Source organism: Ctenopharyngodon idella, chromosome 2 (genome assembly GCF_019924925.1).
Source record: "Ctenopharyngodon idella isolate HZGC_01 chromosome 2, HZGC01, whole genome shotgun sequence".
Taxonomy (NCBI): Eukaryota; Metazoa; Chordata; class Actinopteri; order Cypriniformes; family Xenocyprididae; genus Ctenopharyngodon; species Ctenopharyngodon idella.
Window position 1 is genome coordinate 34,206,878 of NC_067221.1, and position 16,804 is coordinate 34,223,681.

Consider the following 16,804-nt stretch of genomic DNA (forward strand, 5'->3'; position numbering starts at 1 on the left):
AGCCAGAACCCGCTGATGAGCCTGAAGCAGTGAGATTCCCTCAAACCTCATGAGATACGCCATGATAAGAGACGGAGACCTGCTTCTCCCGGCCGAACAGAACACCAGCGAGCTTCCAGTGTGGTTCTGCTGGATCCGCTCAGCCACGCTGTCAAAGTGCTGGTCCAGAGGGGAGTGAGGACGGTCCTCCACCGGCACGCAAATGCATTTCACTCCCTCATACTCAGCATTAAGTGTTTAACCAGCACAATCTCATTTTTTTGATTTTCTGTGAGCAATTACAGCTTTCTGTTCATCACCCATGCAGTTATGCAGAATTCTACTTGTGGAGTTGTGGACCAAATTGACTCTTCCAAACTATGATTATCAAGTTCTAATGAATTAAATTAGACTTATTTTTAAAAGGTTCCTCCTCAGAAATAAAACCCACTGACCACAGATCCAACCCCAGGTAAAAATTTGTCAAAGTAAACTTGTCCAGATATTAAAATGCATGTTGGTGAATTCTGTGATCCATGAAGGAATCTGTAATTGGCTTCAGAATATTTAAAACATGCTAAGCATATGAACACTTTTACTTTTGTCATTGGACTTTGACAGACCCTGCCCTCATTCCATTCATATGCAAAATAGCAAGCAGAATATTCTTAAAAAATTGTTGAACCACATAAGAAGTCCAGTGTTGCCAATTTAGGGATTTTGTCACTAGATTTAGTCACTTCCCTGCCCCTTTTGAGACTTTTTTCAAAAGTTTAGGGACAAATCTAGCGACTTCTTGGACAAACCTTATCTAGATTCTTATTTTGCCCACTGATTTATTCATATTTATAGATCAATGATTTTGCCATTATGATGATATTTAGTGATATTTAGCTAACGATTTTAGCTACTTTCAGTTGAAAGCAGTTGGCAACACTGAAGAAGTCATACAGGTTTGAAACGAGGTTGTGTAAATTACATTTTTTATTTTTGGGTGAACTGTTCCTGGAAGTGGTACCCCAACTACCCCTAATTCATGACTGATGCAAATTAATACAAATTAATACAGAGACAGAGACTTTGTTTTCATGTTTTGTTTTTAGTCTTAGTACAGAGAAATCATATACATACATTCTAATATGACTCTTCTAAAAGACACCAACAGTCAAGTCCCTAAAATAAAGTTTTATGTGTACAACTGTGGCAATTGTTTGTACAATGATGACAACATACTATGAACAGTCGAATATATGTAACTTATCTACTTACTGACTCTATATTTTGAATGTACAGCCGGAGGAGAACTGGCTCCCTGGTGTAGCCTGGTTTCTCCTAAGGTTTTTATTCATTATCCAACATCAAATGGAGTTTTTCATTCCTTCCCACAGTCACCTTTGGCTTGCACACTAGGGGACTAAAGATATTTTCATGCCTTTCGTTAAACTATAGGGGTGGGCGATATGACCGAAATCTTAAACCCTGTCGTTCATACGTGTCATTTAACAGTGGCAGTGATAAACATCATCAAATAGTAAATAGGCTTGTCAGTACACCAAATTATTAAAAAATTGTACAAAACCTTAGATTCATAATTCTCCATGTCGATGCATAGATTAAAATGCCAACTACTATATACAATTTTTTTCTGCATGCATACATACAATACACTCAAGGTCACATGATATATTCCATAAAGCAAATCTCAAATGCTTGATAGTTTATATTGTCTTCACATATAAACTATACTATCATTCAGCTCTAAGCTGTTAAATCGTAAATCTCTGTAAAGCTGCTTTGAAACAATATGTGAAACGCAATATACAAATAAACTGACACATGACTATTACTATTGCATCGCACCTAAATGATTTTAGATTTATTTAGTTGATGTCTTTATTCCCATCCATTGCTCTCAGAAAAGATGCTGCTTGAGTAGTTTTCTCCTAGTTATCAAGCTGTATCATTAGTTCCAAAACAGGGGCCTTAGAAATGGAGATACAAGAGATAAAACACATTAAAACATGTAGATATATGCCTATATACAAAGCTGAACAGTAGGTTAGGATCCACTGCACACTATGATCATATGCTTTTGCACTGAAAGATTGTACATATAATATACAATATTCAAATGGAATTGTATAAATCATAAAATAAAATCTTTTCACCAGTTGGTGTCATATTACAGTTCTCATTGTTACTGGTGCATTCTTAGTGTTAATCTTAGTCTTAACTTACTTTCGCAAAGTCTCCACAGAAAAGCCCTGGGAATTCAGATGAATCTTCACCTCCTGGTTGCAGCTGAGTTGACGGTCATTATAACGTGTGCATTTTCGAGACTGTTTATTGCATATGAACCTTCATCAGAAAGCACAAAGTACAGCATCACTACAGAGTCTTTAACAAGCCTGACATTTGCTTTTAATAGAGTATAATTACTGTTATAACAATGATTTGTGTGAGAAACAGACTAAAATTTATGTTGTTATTGACTGCTAATTAAATAGCAGGCAATTCTCACACTTTTTTCCCCCTCACATAAAGGTTTTATGTGACTTTAAAGGATATGGAATATGCTGCCCTTTTTAAAGCTTGAAAGGTTTATGTATGAAGATAAACCAGTAATACTTTACAATAAGGTCTCACGCGATCATATTCCTAAATGACAATGATTCGCCAGTGTCTATTAAAACTTTGACAAAATCACTGAAAGTTCTGGAACATTTAAATCTGCGTTTGCGCTGCCGCTGACCCAGAGAGATCAGTTGTCATGTTTAGGTATGAAACAGCTTCACAAACAGTCCTTTCAACCACACGCACACAGTATCGTTATGTCTTACAATAATTCAAATTATCACAGAAGTACTGGGATAAAAGTTTATAGTTAAGATATAAACACTGATGTCTACAGTAGCGATCAAAATAGAGCAAATCACCTTTTGAAAGTAACATGGCACTTCAAATAACGATTGATTACATTGTTGTTATGCCATAGGTGGCGACAAGTGTTAAAAATGTATTTGTCACTGAACCATTAAATCAAGAGATTCTTTTAAAAAACGCTTCATTCAGTAATGAAACAATAATATCATGTTAGTTCACACTGCATTAACTGTTAATACAATTTTTGATTTTAATAATATATTTGTAAATGTTGAAATTAACATTACCTAAGATGAATAAATACTGTACAAGTATTGTTCAGTCTTGTTAACTAAAGTAGTTAACTAATGTTAACTAAAAAAAAACTTATTGTAAAGTACCAACAAACCAATACAAACCCGTGAAAAATCATAATACAGGCTGGTCTTGGTTGTGACCTCTGCAAGATCTTGATTCCATCCTCCAGCAAAAAGTCAGCATCCACCCTAGATACACATTATACAGATAAAATGATTTAGATTTTAGGGCCTGCCTAATGCCATACTTTATACTTTGCTTTTCACACATTCATCTGAACAATTCCATAACTATTTAAATGGATAAGGGACATGTACTACAGATGGGATATTTGTTAGGTGAGGTTATCTACTAGCAAGAGCATTGCAAAATAAAATTACACTAGTTCTTTTGGTCTAGATATTGTTTACTAAACAGTTTTGTGTATCTAAGTTTTTCATTACCTCAGGTGGGAGAATTTGTGATCAATGTGTAATCTCACTTTAAATCTCACTGAATAAAATAGGGTAATGTTTTAAAATGATAGTTCACTCAAATTAATATTATGTCATTGTCATGTCATTCCAAACCTGTATGACTGACTTTCATCTGCAGAACACAAAAATCATTTGAATAAGGTCGGTAAGAAAATAGTTTTGTTCCCATTAAATTCCGTTGTATTTTTTGTTCATACTATGAAAGTGAGTGTGATCCGAAACTGTTTGGGACACCACCATTCTTTAAAATAACTTCTTTTGTGTTCCTCAGAAAAAAGAAAATCATGCAGGTTTGGCACAACATGAGGGTGAGTAAAATAAATGACAGTTTTTTTTTTTTTTTTTTTGGGTGGACTATCCCTTTAAATATGGGCTAAACAGTTCCTAACAACAGACATATTCATATAGGAAGAAGACAGAAGGTGATGTCAGATCTTTTTCTTACTCGAGTTCTGTCAGACTGGAGCAGTTCTGGATGATTTGGAGGGCCCAAACAGACCACATCTTACTTAGACAGTCCACTTTCATTTTCATCTTTTTCAGTTTAGAGAAAGAATACAGAAAATGCAATAATGCATCTGAATCCTTTTGGTGAATTAGCCGAAAAAGTTTGGTCCAATCGATGTTGATTAGCTTTGTGTGTGGAAAGGTGAGACGGAGTGATTGCAAAGATGCGGCTGGGACTTGACAACATGGAGTTCCAATGCAGATACTATTAAAAAAGAGAGAGAGAGATTTGGCATCAGTGTTGTTGTTGTATCTATAAACCAACAAGTTTTTTCTTAGAAGATCTGCTATTTTTGTTTTTATTATTATGATTAATTCATGGTTTGTTGGGCACCAACCATTATTTGCATCATCAGCAGTAATCAAAGAAGCTGAAAGTGTGATACTTTATTTTGATCTGTTTTAAGTCACCAATTTAGCTGCATTATTACTACCATAATTATAATCTGAAGCTATTAGATTGTGGAGAACAAACAAGCCAGATAAATGTGAGATGTTTGCCAGGCATACATTTGTATGGGTAAGGGTAATTATGTTGTAATTATGAAAGGTTATTATGCTATTATGGTTATTGAACAAGGTGATGATATAACTGGTTATCCATAGTATTATCATCATGATATTATTATATATTATCATAGTATTATTATCATGAGAAACAGCTATTTGATGAACAGAAAAAAAGAGTTCACTTTTTCTTCACCTGGATAGCTCTTCACTGATTGACAGATTCAGTGAATCGACAGAAGAATTCTCAAAATTTGTTCTTCTGGGGTTGACATCAACACTGCAAATCAGAGAGAAAATATCTATGAACTAAAAATAAAACAAAAGCACACTCAAGTATAATAGCTCATATGTGCATAAAAACATTAAATGTATAAAATGTATTTTGAGACATTACAGCTGTGTGCTCAGGGTCTGTCCTCTTGTGAGAGCACACATGAGTTCAACAAGATCAGAGTCAGATGGATCTTCTGGAGTCAACCTTCAAAGTCAAATCCAGAACTTTAGTCACACTTTACATTAAGTATCTTGAACTATGTACTTACAAAAATAATTGTTAGGTAAAATGTACTTGGGTTCATGTTCATGTTGTATTTCAAATCACTTTTGCTGCTACTGAGGTGGGATACGGGTAAGGTTTGGTGGTATGGTTAGGTTTAAGACTGGGTTAAGGGGTAAGGGAAGGGTCAACAGTGTAATTAATTAATTTAAATCTTAATATAAAGTGGGAACTACAAAAATAATCAAGTTAAACTTCCAATAACAAACCACAAAAACAATGACATATTTAAAAACATGTATAAAATATGTATGAGTAAAGGAACATTTAAATATAAGATTTGAGTGAAAAATGTACCTTCAGAGATATGCAAAAAAAAAACATATAAGTTTAAACTTTAATTTTAATATTATTCTGTTATTAGATTGAAAGTTGTAAGACTTGCATATTAGGGATTACATTAGGAATCCTTCAGCAAGTTAACTAACCAGTCTAGTGGTGGTGGTGTAAACAGACAGCACCTTACCATAATTTCTTAAACTTGTGGAGTGCAGGTAGAATCATAAACAACTTTTCAGATGTTAATTGGCAATCAACGAGAAGAAGTTCGTTGATGCACTGACAGCACTGAGAGCAGTACAGCAGGGCCCAGCAGTCTGTTCTTCTTAGGATTGCTCCATATGCATTAATCTTCTTCCAGGCTTCTATAACTTCTTTCACAAAGTGATCTTCATGGATTTCATAAAGACAATTAAGAAAAAACAGTGTTCTGTCTGAATATGAATAACCACATTGTTCCAAAATCCATTTTTTCAGATAGGCCTGCATGTTTGGATGAACAACCAGATTATGTTTCTTCCTAAGTGTGTGTATCACATGCTTATTCAACAGGCCAATAGCAAATTGCACCACAGCTGCAAAACGTGGAGGAGAATAACTAAGACTGGCTGAGCCAGGAATGGAAAATATATGTGTAAGTTTCCTCTGGGACTCTTCTTCATCCAGAAGGACATAATACAGAGCAGTGAAGAACTCCTGAAAGCTGAGATGCATGAAACTAAACATCGTCTCCTGGTGGATTCTTCTCTTGAAGAGCAACTTGCACAGGAATGGACTGCAAGCAGGGTCTGAAACGGTTTCATAAACAGTTTTCTCATCCAACAAGACTTGCTGTTCCAGAATCCCTCTCTCTGCCAGCTGACCCAGACTCCTCAGCAGGATCGGGACGGACTGACTCAAACCCTGGCAGTGATGCTCCAGTAGAGTGGACACAAAGTCAACGTAGATGGAGGTGGTGGTTTCTAGTCCACTTGTTGCATCTGCACCAATTTCAAATCGTTCCTTGAGCGTTGTGCAGATGATCCAACAGACAACAGGGATTGAGCAGGCAGTGAAGAGGGTTTCGTTTGCTTTCACATATGTATAAGCCTTCCTGAAAAGCTCCTCATTCTGAAAAAACTTCTGGAAGTACTCCTCCACTCTCTTCTCAGAAAATCCCATTATCTCAGAGAAACGCTGAGGTCCTTTGAGCAGTTTACTCAGTGTGTCTGTAGCTGTAGATCTGGAGGTGACCAGCAGGAAGGACTCTGGCAGGATTCGACCCCTCAGCAGGTCACAAAGAATGACCACAGGTGGGGCTTTCTGAAGCGGATCAGTGTTTGGTGACGTGTCATAAATTTCATCTGTGAGTTTCAGCTCATCAAATCCATCAATGATGAAAAGCACCTTCTCTGGTGAATGCTGTAAAATCTGTGAGATCTGATCTGATGTTAAACTGCAGCTGTAACTCAGGATCTTTGCCAAACTGTTTTTGCCAGGAATGCGGTTTATTTCTTTACATTTTAAGTGGAACACAATATCAAACCACTCTTTGTAGAGGTCACCAGAAGCCCAGTCCATCATGATCTTCTGAACAGTGAAGGATTTCCCATTCCCAGAATTTCCCTGCAGTATAATAGCACTATGACTGATCCCATGACCATCTGAGTCGAACAGAGAGTTCAGATGGACAGAGTCTTCACTGCTCCTGGAGCTGAGCACCTGCTGGAAGCTTTCTCCACTGGAGCAGATCTCTTCTTCTCTCTCTTTATGACCTCTATGTCTCTGAAGGATCAGAGGTTGTGTGTAGCGCTCAGACAGCAGCACATGTTCACCAGGCAGAGAGTTATACTCGGTTACATACTGGTATTCACTGCAGATCCGTGTCTTATATTTGAAAACCAATGACTTTGTTGCTGCAGAAAAAAATAAGCAATGTTTTCAAAGGGTAAGTGCCTTTTGAAAAAAAAAAATCTGATTCTAATAGAGTAATTTCAGAGCAGAATGTAAATAGCTGCTAAATTAAAAAGTGAAAGGTACAACATTCAAAATCAGATTTATCTATTACCTGAGGTTTGTGTTTTTTCAGAATGTGGGTGATTCCAAGTGAAACCTTAAGACAATTATAGACAAAATTTCTTTGAATGTCATTAAATTATAAATTATAGATTGTCAATCTAAATCAAACAAAAACAGCACTAATATAACTTTATTAGCAGATACATCATTTTTTTCTAGTACAACAATGCACACATTTTAGCATATGACCTGTGATTACAGACATGAAAATACTGAATCCATTATCAGAAAATGATCATAGTCATTTTATCAGCATCTATGAATGTACAACACATTTTACTTACCGGGTGCATTATGTATGATGTGGACATTGCCTGTTATTGTATTGTTAGTGAGTACAGGTGCTGTAATATGGCTTCCACTCTGAGCTGCAGCGCTGACATTTGGCCCAGCGTAAGATCGGGAAATGTCCTTGCGAAACACTATGACAAGAGAAAAAATGTAGGCGCCCTTAAACTGTGTATTAATGTTGTTTCTTTTAGCCAATTAAATGAGCACTTATTCAGTACAATAATACTTTGTGTATGGTCGAGGAACAAAGACATATTTGACATAACTTTAAAAGTAGCTTACTTTTACTTTACAGAATAAAAATAAAACGTGAAAGATTAACTTAAGTTTAGTCGTGACTGATGAAATCAAGTCACACCTAAAACGATGAGGAGAAAATGATTAGAAAATGCCTAGATTGACATACTCTCGAAAGTGTCCATCTCAGCTGATTATCTCTGCAAGAATAGAAACACACACATTAAATACACAAAACTTATAGACCTATAATAAAGCCTACTTATAGGCTATTCATGCTTATTCATAAAGAACTTTAATTCAGATGATTTTGCATTAAGCTTACATGAATGTTAACAGCTTGTGTTGCGGGTCTTTCCAGCAGAAATAGTCTTAGCATAAATTTTGCGCTGTTACCCTATGCGGAAGAACCACAGACTGTAAAAAATATGAACTGTGTCCCAATTCAGGGGCTGCGCACTTCGGAGTGCATGAAAGGGGTGGGGCTTTGGAGTGGAGGGTTGCCAGTTCTGCGCAACAAAACCATCCCAAAAGTAGCGTAATCACAGCACAAGTGTAAAAGTATCCCAATCCCAGACGTGGCAACAATGAGCCGAGCGTCGTTACATGGCTAGCTGCTGTGTGACAGACAACTGACAGTTGACGTTTGTTTAAAGTTTTATGACTTTCTGTTGGGTTTTGACATGCTTCACTGCCGGCGACGACGGGACACTGGACCATATGAACAGGTAAAATATGTATGGTTAAACTAATGTTAGTTTTATATCGTTAGCAACTAGTTAACCTTGTTTTTATGTTAAATGAAACGTTAACAGTGAAAATATACACATTCATATTTATACATTTACTCTGTATTTAAGCTGTATTTAAGTCTAACTTCAAAGGCCGCTTTTCCCCCCAGTTTTCTCAAGAAGAGAATACGGTGCATAAAATGGGTATATTAAAATGTGTCGATATAAATATTAATTAAATGTCACTTTGTCAATGAAACAGCCTAATTTCTGTACAGTTTATTTTTGTGATGTAAGTTAAAAATGAAATGCATAAGTTGTATACATTATATTTGTAATTTATTTGTAAAAATTTTTTTACGTATGTTCACATGTGTAAGTAAAAGAGAATTGTTCTGTTCATTGTTTATTTCTTTTATGCAACTTATACAACATATAGAATAATTTTTTTCATCATGTAAATTAAATGTTTTTACGTTAAAATACATTGTTATATAGCTACATTACTTATACCTTTTACAACTATTTACAACAGAACTTAAGTTTAACATCAGAAAAACAACATAACATTTTCAATTAACAGTACATAAAATAGAACAAAACATATTTGTGTACACTTTCATTCGGCTGAGTAGGGAGACCCTGCTGGACCTGGATAGGCTTCAGAGACCCTGGTAAGGCCTCTCTGCCGGTAGGACATCAACTGGGATGAGTGCATATTTCCACTGTCCATTGCGTATCTACCAACAGGTTTGCCCGGCTGAATCGACGGCTGCTATGTAACAGATATTTCCAGAAAGTGGCAAGAATAAAAGAAATTAACTCAAACTCAAATCAAACCATAAAATATTTGAACATACAAAACAGATCTATAGTCCATTCACATTTTGTCTTGGTCATCATAGCTTTAAAATTCTTGCCTGTTAAAAATAGTCATGCTCAGCAGGTATATTTTAAGATATGTCAGTGCAAGTTTCTTTTAGTTAAAACAACTGAAACATGAATTTTAGTCTGGGACTAAACATTTTTAATGTTTCTTTCATTGTGAGAAAGCCAGATGGCAAGGCAGAAGGACACAGGATTTCCAACAAAAAAAAAAATATTTTATGAAAAAAAAAATTAAGAAAAAGTAAGAATACAAAAATAAATCAACTTAACCTAACAAATAACCTAGCTAGATTAAGATAACTGAGGTCAACAAAACAAACTTTAACTCAAAATAAAGAGTAACTAAAGAGAACTGAACAGAACAAAACTGACCCCCCTAACTAAGACAAAACCATGTATTTAAGACGAACGGTGAGCTCACTTAAACAAGACATACAATCAACATTTTGTAAATCAACAAACAAATTCGCAATTCACTAGTCAAAGTAAATATAATAACAAATGAAGCCAACATAATACATAAACAATGAATATTAATAATAAAAGTAAAAAGAAAAATCAAAACCAAATTTCATTCCCTGCTGTGAGCGCCTCAGCCTTTTGCCAGTCAAGACCGCTGCAGCGGATGGACGCACACATCGCCGCCAACGCCATTCATCCAAACTCCACATCACGGTAACTTAAACTCAATAGAAACAAAATATGAGAACAATAGCACTGAAACAGCACCTTCACCGAGACAGCAAAGATACGTGTGTGTGTGTGTTTCTTTTGAAAAAGTTACCCCTGAAATATTTCCCTATTTGATGCAAAAATTTCCTTACAAATTATATTATCAGCATAACAATTTGAGTAAATGTAGCTGCGTAAAAGCTAGGGGATGATGCCTCCGTTTTCTAAATCAATGCACATTATGTTTAAATTGTAGCATGGAATGAAATGGAATTAGTGTAATTAGTGTTAGCTCACTATCATCCTTTTTCAGTGCATTAGGTGAGGTAAACTGTTTGATAATATTCTCATTTCTTTATCACAAAACACTAAAACTGGCACTGTTTTAGAAATAAATTGCCTTTTTAATCTCTCTATTTACCCCATCTCATGGTGTGTGATGCTGAACTCTGATATGATTTTTTTTTACTTTTGCATGGTTATTTTCAACAATAGCATGTTCACACTCAGTGGCCTTACACCTGATTTTACATATTTTCATATTTTTCATATTTCAATGGGGATGAGTGTACTGAGAACTCTTTCATCTTTTCGTCTCTGTACTAGTCTTTTCGTATTGTTTTCATGCATTTTAAAAAGATGGATAGATATTCTTCATTCTTTATGACAAACAACGAAAGAAAATGTGAATTACAGTATGTACAATGTTTTCTAAATGTTTAAATTGCAGTGTACAGCGTTTAGAATCCACAGCTCAGTACTCACTATTCATGAGTACTTTTAAATAAGCTACTTTTTTACTCTAGTAGTTTTTTGGACAAGTACTTTTTACACTACTCATACTACATTTTTGGAATGTAATGGTACTTTTACTTAAGTATATTTTTTCAGTACCCTTTCCACCACTGAAAGCATATTGTTGTCGTGTGCCCTAGATCAAACAATGACAACATGACACATTCACAAGGGGAGCACATGACAAACAGGAAGCAGGTATTCCAGGAAAAATTACAGTATTTACAAAATAAAAGACATGAAAACATACATGAAACAAAAGACACGGAAAATGTCTTGAATTAAGTGCTTTAAACCAACCTTTATTGGACATTAATTGCATTAGTATTAATGTGTTCCTTAAAATGTTTACAAATACATTAAGCATATGCCTGCATAACCACTGTCATAATGTTCAATATGTCAATTTCATGTCTATGCAAATGTAAGTAAGTGTGGTATAAAAAATACATACAAATACTCATGAGATCACATTGTTAAAATACATCAGTTAGGCTTAGGGGATCTATTTCCTCCTAATAACAAATGAACAATTATTTTACTACTGGCTTAAAAAATATTGTACATCACATAGGCCTAAGGTTAATAAGTTGTTTACAAAGCATAAAAACATTATCTATTTTTATGAGCTAATTAATAATAATAAATTAAATAATAATTTTGTTATTTACAGTGACAATGAATGATGAACTCACTATTTTTATGTAGCCTATTAATATATTAACAATGTAGAGACTTTTCAATGCAAATGTAAATTTATATATGTAGTGAGGTTTGGGACTTGTCCGAAACGTCATCATCATTAAATGCATTATTCCAATTGGCTCACGTTAATATTAAACATTTGCCTAGGAACACTCAGGTACCTGACGTAAAATTAGAACAGCCTTCTGTCTGTACTGCCTTGTTTCGTTCACTAAACTTAACAGCCAATCAGAGTTCTCTCTCTCGCCCGACGCCAATTCTACACAAGTACAGGTCTCTGCAGGACAGTAATGATCAGTGGGCGAGGCCATAAACAGAGGGGCGTTTTTGAGAGCGTTACCTGATTTCTGGGTAGGATTTAGGGGTGGGGTCGGGTGAAGGGGATCATTTTCATTGCATGATATATAAACACCCACCAGTTTGTAAACACCGACAAATACAGAAACGCCCACTTTTGTTCCGCAGAGACCTCATACTCATTCTACATGCTGAATGACGGTGTCCGACTAGTGCCAACGGTGCAGATCACACCGGGAATACTCAGTCGGCCGATGCTTAAATACGGTCCGACGCTGCCTGACGGCTGATCGTCAGCTTGGTGTGTCTCGGGCTTTAAGCCTAGTCCCAGATGTTTGAGCTGTTTTAACTGAAAGCAACTTGCACTGACATATCACACAATATGTCAGTGCCATTGTTTTGTCACAAGATGCACACCAGCAATGTTTTTTTTCAAAGGCACATTTATAAAAGCTACTTAAATGTCCTAATTAAACTAAGGCCTTATCCTGGTTTAGTCTGAGCCCTGTCTGTGAAACCGGGCCCAAGAGTATTAAAACACACACGCACACCATATAAATATATCCTCGTGAATTATAAATTAAGGCAGTATGATGATGACGAGTCCTGTGTGAGCTGGACGGCCTCAGGTAGGACGCCCTGTGAGGTGGCCACCATCCTGATGCTGTTGCAGTGGGTCAGTTTCCTCTCATACTGAAGCAGTTGCCTCCAGAAGCCTGCGTTTGGCCGGATGAAGGGCCGTGCAGCCAGAACCCGCTGATGAGCCTGAAGCAGTGAGATTCCCTCAAACCTCATGAGATACGCCATGATAAGAGACGGAGACCTGCTTCTCCCAGCCGAACAGAACACCAGTGAGCTTCCAGTGTGGTTCTGCTGGATCCGCTCAGCCACGCTGTCAAAGTGCTGGTCCAGAGGGGAGTGAGGACGGTCCTCCACCGGCACGCAAATGCATTTCACCCCCTCATACTCAGGGCAGTGATATTCAGCACAGGCGTTCACCAGCAAAGTGACACCTCTGTGGTCCAGCGCTGACTGATTCAGGGCCTCCACTCCACTCAGGTACAGAGTGGGAGTGATCTGAGAGATCATTGCCGTGACTGTAAGGGATAAATAAATAATGAGGGATACAAAATATTATTAAATATTATATTTGCATGTCCCTCATGAGATATTATATATATATATATATACAGTGGGTACGGAAAGTATTCAGACCCCCTTAAATTTTTCACTCTTTGTTATATTGCAGCCATTTGCTAAAATCATTTAAGTTCATTTTTTTTCCTCATTAATGTACACACAGCACCCCATATTGACAGAAAAACACAGAATTGTTGACATTTTTGCAGATTTATTAAAAAAGAAAAACTGAAATATCACATGGTCCTAAGTATTCAGACCCTTTGCTCAGTATTTAGTAGAAGCACCCTTTTGATCTAATACAGCCATGAGTCTTTTTGGGAAAGATGCAACAAGTTTTTCACACCTGGATTTGGGGATCCTCTGCCATTCCTCCTTGCAGATCCTCTCCAGTTCTGTCAGGTTGGATGGTAAACGTTGGTGGACAGCCATTTTTAGGTCTCTCCAGAGATGCTCAATTGGGTTTAAGTCAGGGCTCTGGCTGGGCCATTCAAGAACAGTCACGGAGTTGTTGTGAAGCCACTCCTTCATTATTTTAGCTGTGTGCTTAGGGTCATTGTCTTGTTGGAAGGTAAACCTTCGGCCCAGTCTGAGGTCCTGAGCACTCTGGAGAAGGTTTTCGTCCAGGATATCCCTGTACTTGGCCGCATTCATCTTTTCTTCGATTGCAACCAGTCGTCCTGTCCCTGCAGCTGAAAAACACCCCCACAGCATGATGCTGCCACCACCATGCTTCACTGTTGGGACTGTATTGGACAGGTGATGAGCAGTGCCTGATTTCTCCACACATACCGCTTAGAATTAAGGCCAACAAGTTCTATCTTGGTCTCATCAGACCAGAGAATCTTATTTCTCACCATCTTAGCAAACTCCATGAGGGCTTTCATGTGTCTTGCACTGAGGAGAGGCTTCCATCGGGCCACTCTGCCATAAAGCCCCGACTGGTGGAGGGCTGCAGTGATGGTTGACTTTCTACAACTTTCTCCCATCTCCCGACTGCATCTCTGGAGCTCAGCCACAGTGATCTTTGGGTTCTTCTTTACCTCTCTCACCAAGGCTCCTCTCCCCCGATAGCTCAGCTCTAGGAAGGGTTCTGGTCATCCCAAACGTCTTCCATTTAAGGATTATGGAGGCCACTGTGCTCTTAGGAACCTTAAGTGCAGCAGAAATTTTTTTGTAACCTTGGCCAGATCTGTGCCTTGCCACAATTCTGTCTCTGAGCTCTTCAGGCAGTTCCTTGGACCTCATGATTCTCATTTGCTCTGACATGCACTGTGAGCTGTAAGGTCTTATATAGACAGGTGTGTGGCTTTCCTAATCAAGTCCAATCAGTATAATCAAACACAGCTGGACTCAAATGAAGGTGTAGAACCATCTCAAGGATGATCAGAAGAAATGGACAGCACCTGAGTTAAATATAAATATAGTGTCACAGCAAAGGGTCTGAATACTTAGGACCATGTGATATTTCAGTTTTTCTTTTTTAATAAATCTGCAAAAATGTCAACAATTCTGTGTTTTTCTGTCAATATGGGGTGCTGTGTGTACATTAATGAGGAAAAAAAATGAACTTAAATGATTTTAGCAAATGGCTGCAATATAACAAAGAGTGAAAAATTTAAGGGGGTCTGAATACTTTTCGTACCCACTGTATATATATATATATATTATATTACATATTATATAATTTCTAGAACTAATCGTGAAATATGGAAATACATATAAGAATATTTCTAATACAAATCACTGTGATTATTCATATGATATATACCTACAGAAAATGTTTCTACCATGTGCTCTTCCTACAAAAGAAACTGTTTTAACAACTAAATTTTAGGTTAAATTAATTAGGAATGCAACGATATTAAAATTCTGATTATGACAGACCAATAATTTTTTTTTTTTTATGATAGTTGATAAATCCTATAATACTTAGTTTAATTAAATTAAAAATAAAAAAAATTAAAAACTACAAACTAATCATTTTAGACTGTAGATGCTGTAACTGTTTTTTCACAAATTTTAACTAATCTATTAATCGATTTTTTTGCAATAATATATATTTTTTTTTCATTAAATATTCCCTATCTCTAAATAAATATAAGCTCATACAAATGCATGTAATATAAAGAATTAGAAAAGTGAAGCATGTCCCAGGATCCCACCCCCACAAGGGGTGTTAGGGGATACATGAAAATTTAAAGAGAAAATTTTGTAAAATGTATTTTTTTGCATAATAATTTTTTTTACATTCACATTAACCAATCTTTATCGGTAATCTTTAATATTTAAAAGTCTGGTCAGAAATCATGAAAGAAAAAAAATGTTTAAAGCTTTGTTAAAATAAATGCTTGTGTTAATCGCTAATCAGAAAGTGTTAGTCTGCTGTCAATTTATTAAAAAGTAATGTTTCCACATAATATTTGATACATTTGCTTACAACAATATAAAGCCAATTATTTAATTTTGGAAACAATTTTTTGACATTTTTTCCCCCAGTATAAATATTAACACTGTATAAGTGGGGTTTTTATAAAATATAGGTGCCTTTATATTTTAGGAAGGTGGTCCCTCACAAGGGGGTCATCATATTTCGAGCTCCTTAGCATTAAAAAAAGTACATAGGCCTAACGTTACTATAGCATGCCACATTGAAGGACACTGCTGTCAGTCAGTATACAGTAAAATCATATCAACTATCCAACAGACTGCTTGTAGCGACCAACAAAGTAGCCAGCATTTATTGATGTGCATAAGTGACAGCAGATCATTTTAACCATGGAAAAACGTAGTTTACCTCAGAGCTTGGAGGACTGTGATAGCACTTCCACTCGGTCTTTCATTTGGCTTTGGAGTATGTTTGTCTATTAAGGGCTAACACAAGCAGCTTTACTTTGCAGCATTATAAAGAGAACAAAAGCACAGGCACGCAACAATATCAATTAAACCAAAACCATTTTAGTACAGGAGTTCTGTAGACTTACGACGCCTGGTATTTGCTACCATAGAAATATTTCCCATAGAATAATACTGTGCATGATCTTCGCCATTATTTGCCATCACGGTACTTGTTTATGGACCTCAGCGCAGGACAGGAGCCCCCAGTGGACACATAGTAGAAAAGCAGGTCTTCACCTTAAAGGGATAGTTCATCCAAAAAACCCAGCAGTCACAATTAACTCAGTCTCTCCAAACCTTGGTGATATTTTTGGTCAAAAATATATTTGTACTGTCATGCTCTGAAAAGGGAAAGTGAGCAACACAATCTTTTTTGTATCAATGTCCCCCTCCCCTCCTTTTTTTTTTTTTTTTACATTTGGTTTTAGCCCAAACTGGGTTCACAAGAGAAACTCAAAATCAAAAGATTTTGTCAATTTCACTTATACTGCCAGGGAAAGTTACAATGAAAACTGTTTACGCAATGCAAAAGTCTACACAAGTTTTTACTGAGCACTCGTGAAATAAGATTTAATGCTTTGTACATGTTTAATTATATATAGTGA

The 16,804-nt window shown here is 36.4% G+C and overlaps 2 protein-coding genes across 3 annotated transcripts; both read right to left on the bottom strand.

Annotated features, from left to right (window-relative positions):
* Window positions 1–1,058: 1,058 nt before the first annotated feature.
* LOC127495551 (NACHT, LRR and PYD domains-containing protein 1 homolog) lies at window positions 1,059–8,526 on the bottom strand. Its single transcript, XM_051862478.1, has 11 exons — window positions 8,399–8,526; window positions 8,243–8,273; window positions 7,830–7,967; window positions 7,535–7,579; window positions 5,675–7,382; window positions 5,047–5,130; window positions 4,846–4,929; window positions 4,081–4,347; window positions 3,261–3,347; window positions 2,218–2,337; window positions 1,059–1,961 (listed from the first exon to the last, which is right to left on the bottom strand). Exons 2-11 carry the CDS (start codon window positions 8,256–8,258, stop codon window positions 1,943–1,945), a joined length of 2,568 nt encoding a protein of 855 aa, XP_051718438.1. The 5' UTR covers window positions 8,259–8,273; window positions 8,399–8,526; the 3' UTR covers window positions 1,059–1,942.
* A 2,914-nt stretch (window positions 8,527–11,440) lies between these two features.
* On the bottom strand, window positions 11,441–16,800 carry LOC127495672 (dual specificity protein phosphatase 14). Of its 2 annotated transcripts, XM_051862633.1 has the most exons (3): window positions 16,286–16,800; window positions 16,099–16,175; window positions 11,441–13,258 (listed from the first exon to the last, which is right to left on the bottom strand). In XM_051862633.1, exon 3 carries the CDS (start codon window positions 13,248–13,250, stop codon window positions 12,735–12,737), a length of 516 nt encoding a protein of 171 aa, XP_051718593.1. In that variant the 5' UTR covers window positions 13,251–13,258; window positions 16,099–16,175; window positions 16,286–16,800; the 3' UTR covers window positions 11,441–12,734. The 2 variants fall into 2 exon arrangements, with proteins under 2 accessions (XP_051718593.1, XP_051718587.1); XM_051862627.1 differs by having other exon boundaries at window positions 16,099–16,800.
* Window positions 16,801–16,804: the final 4 nt, after the last annotated feature.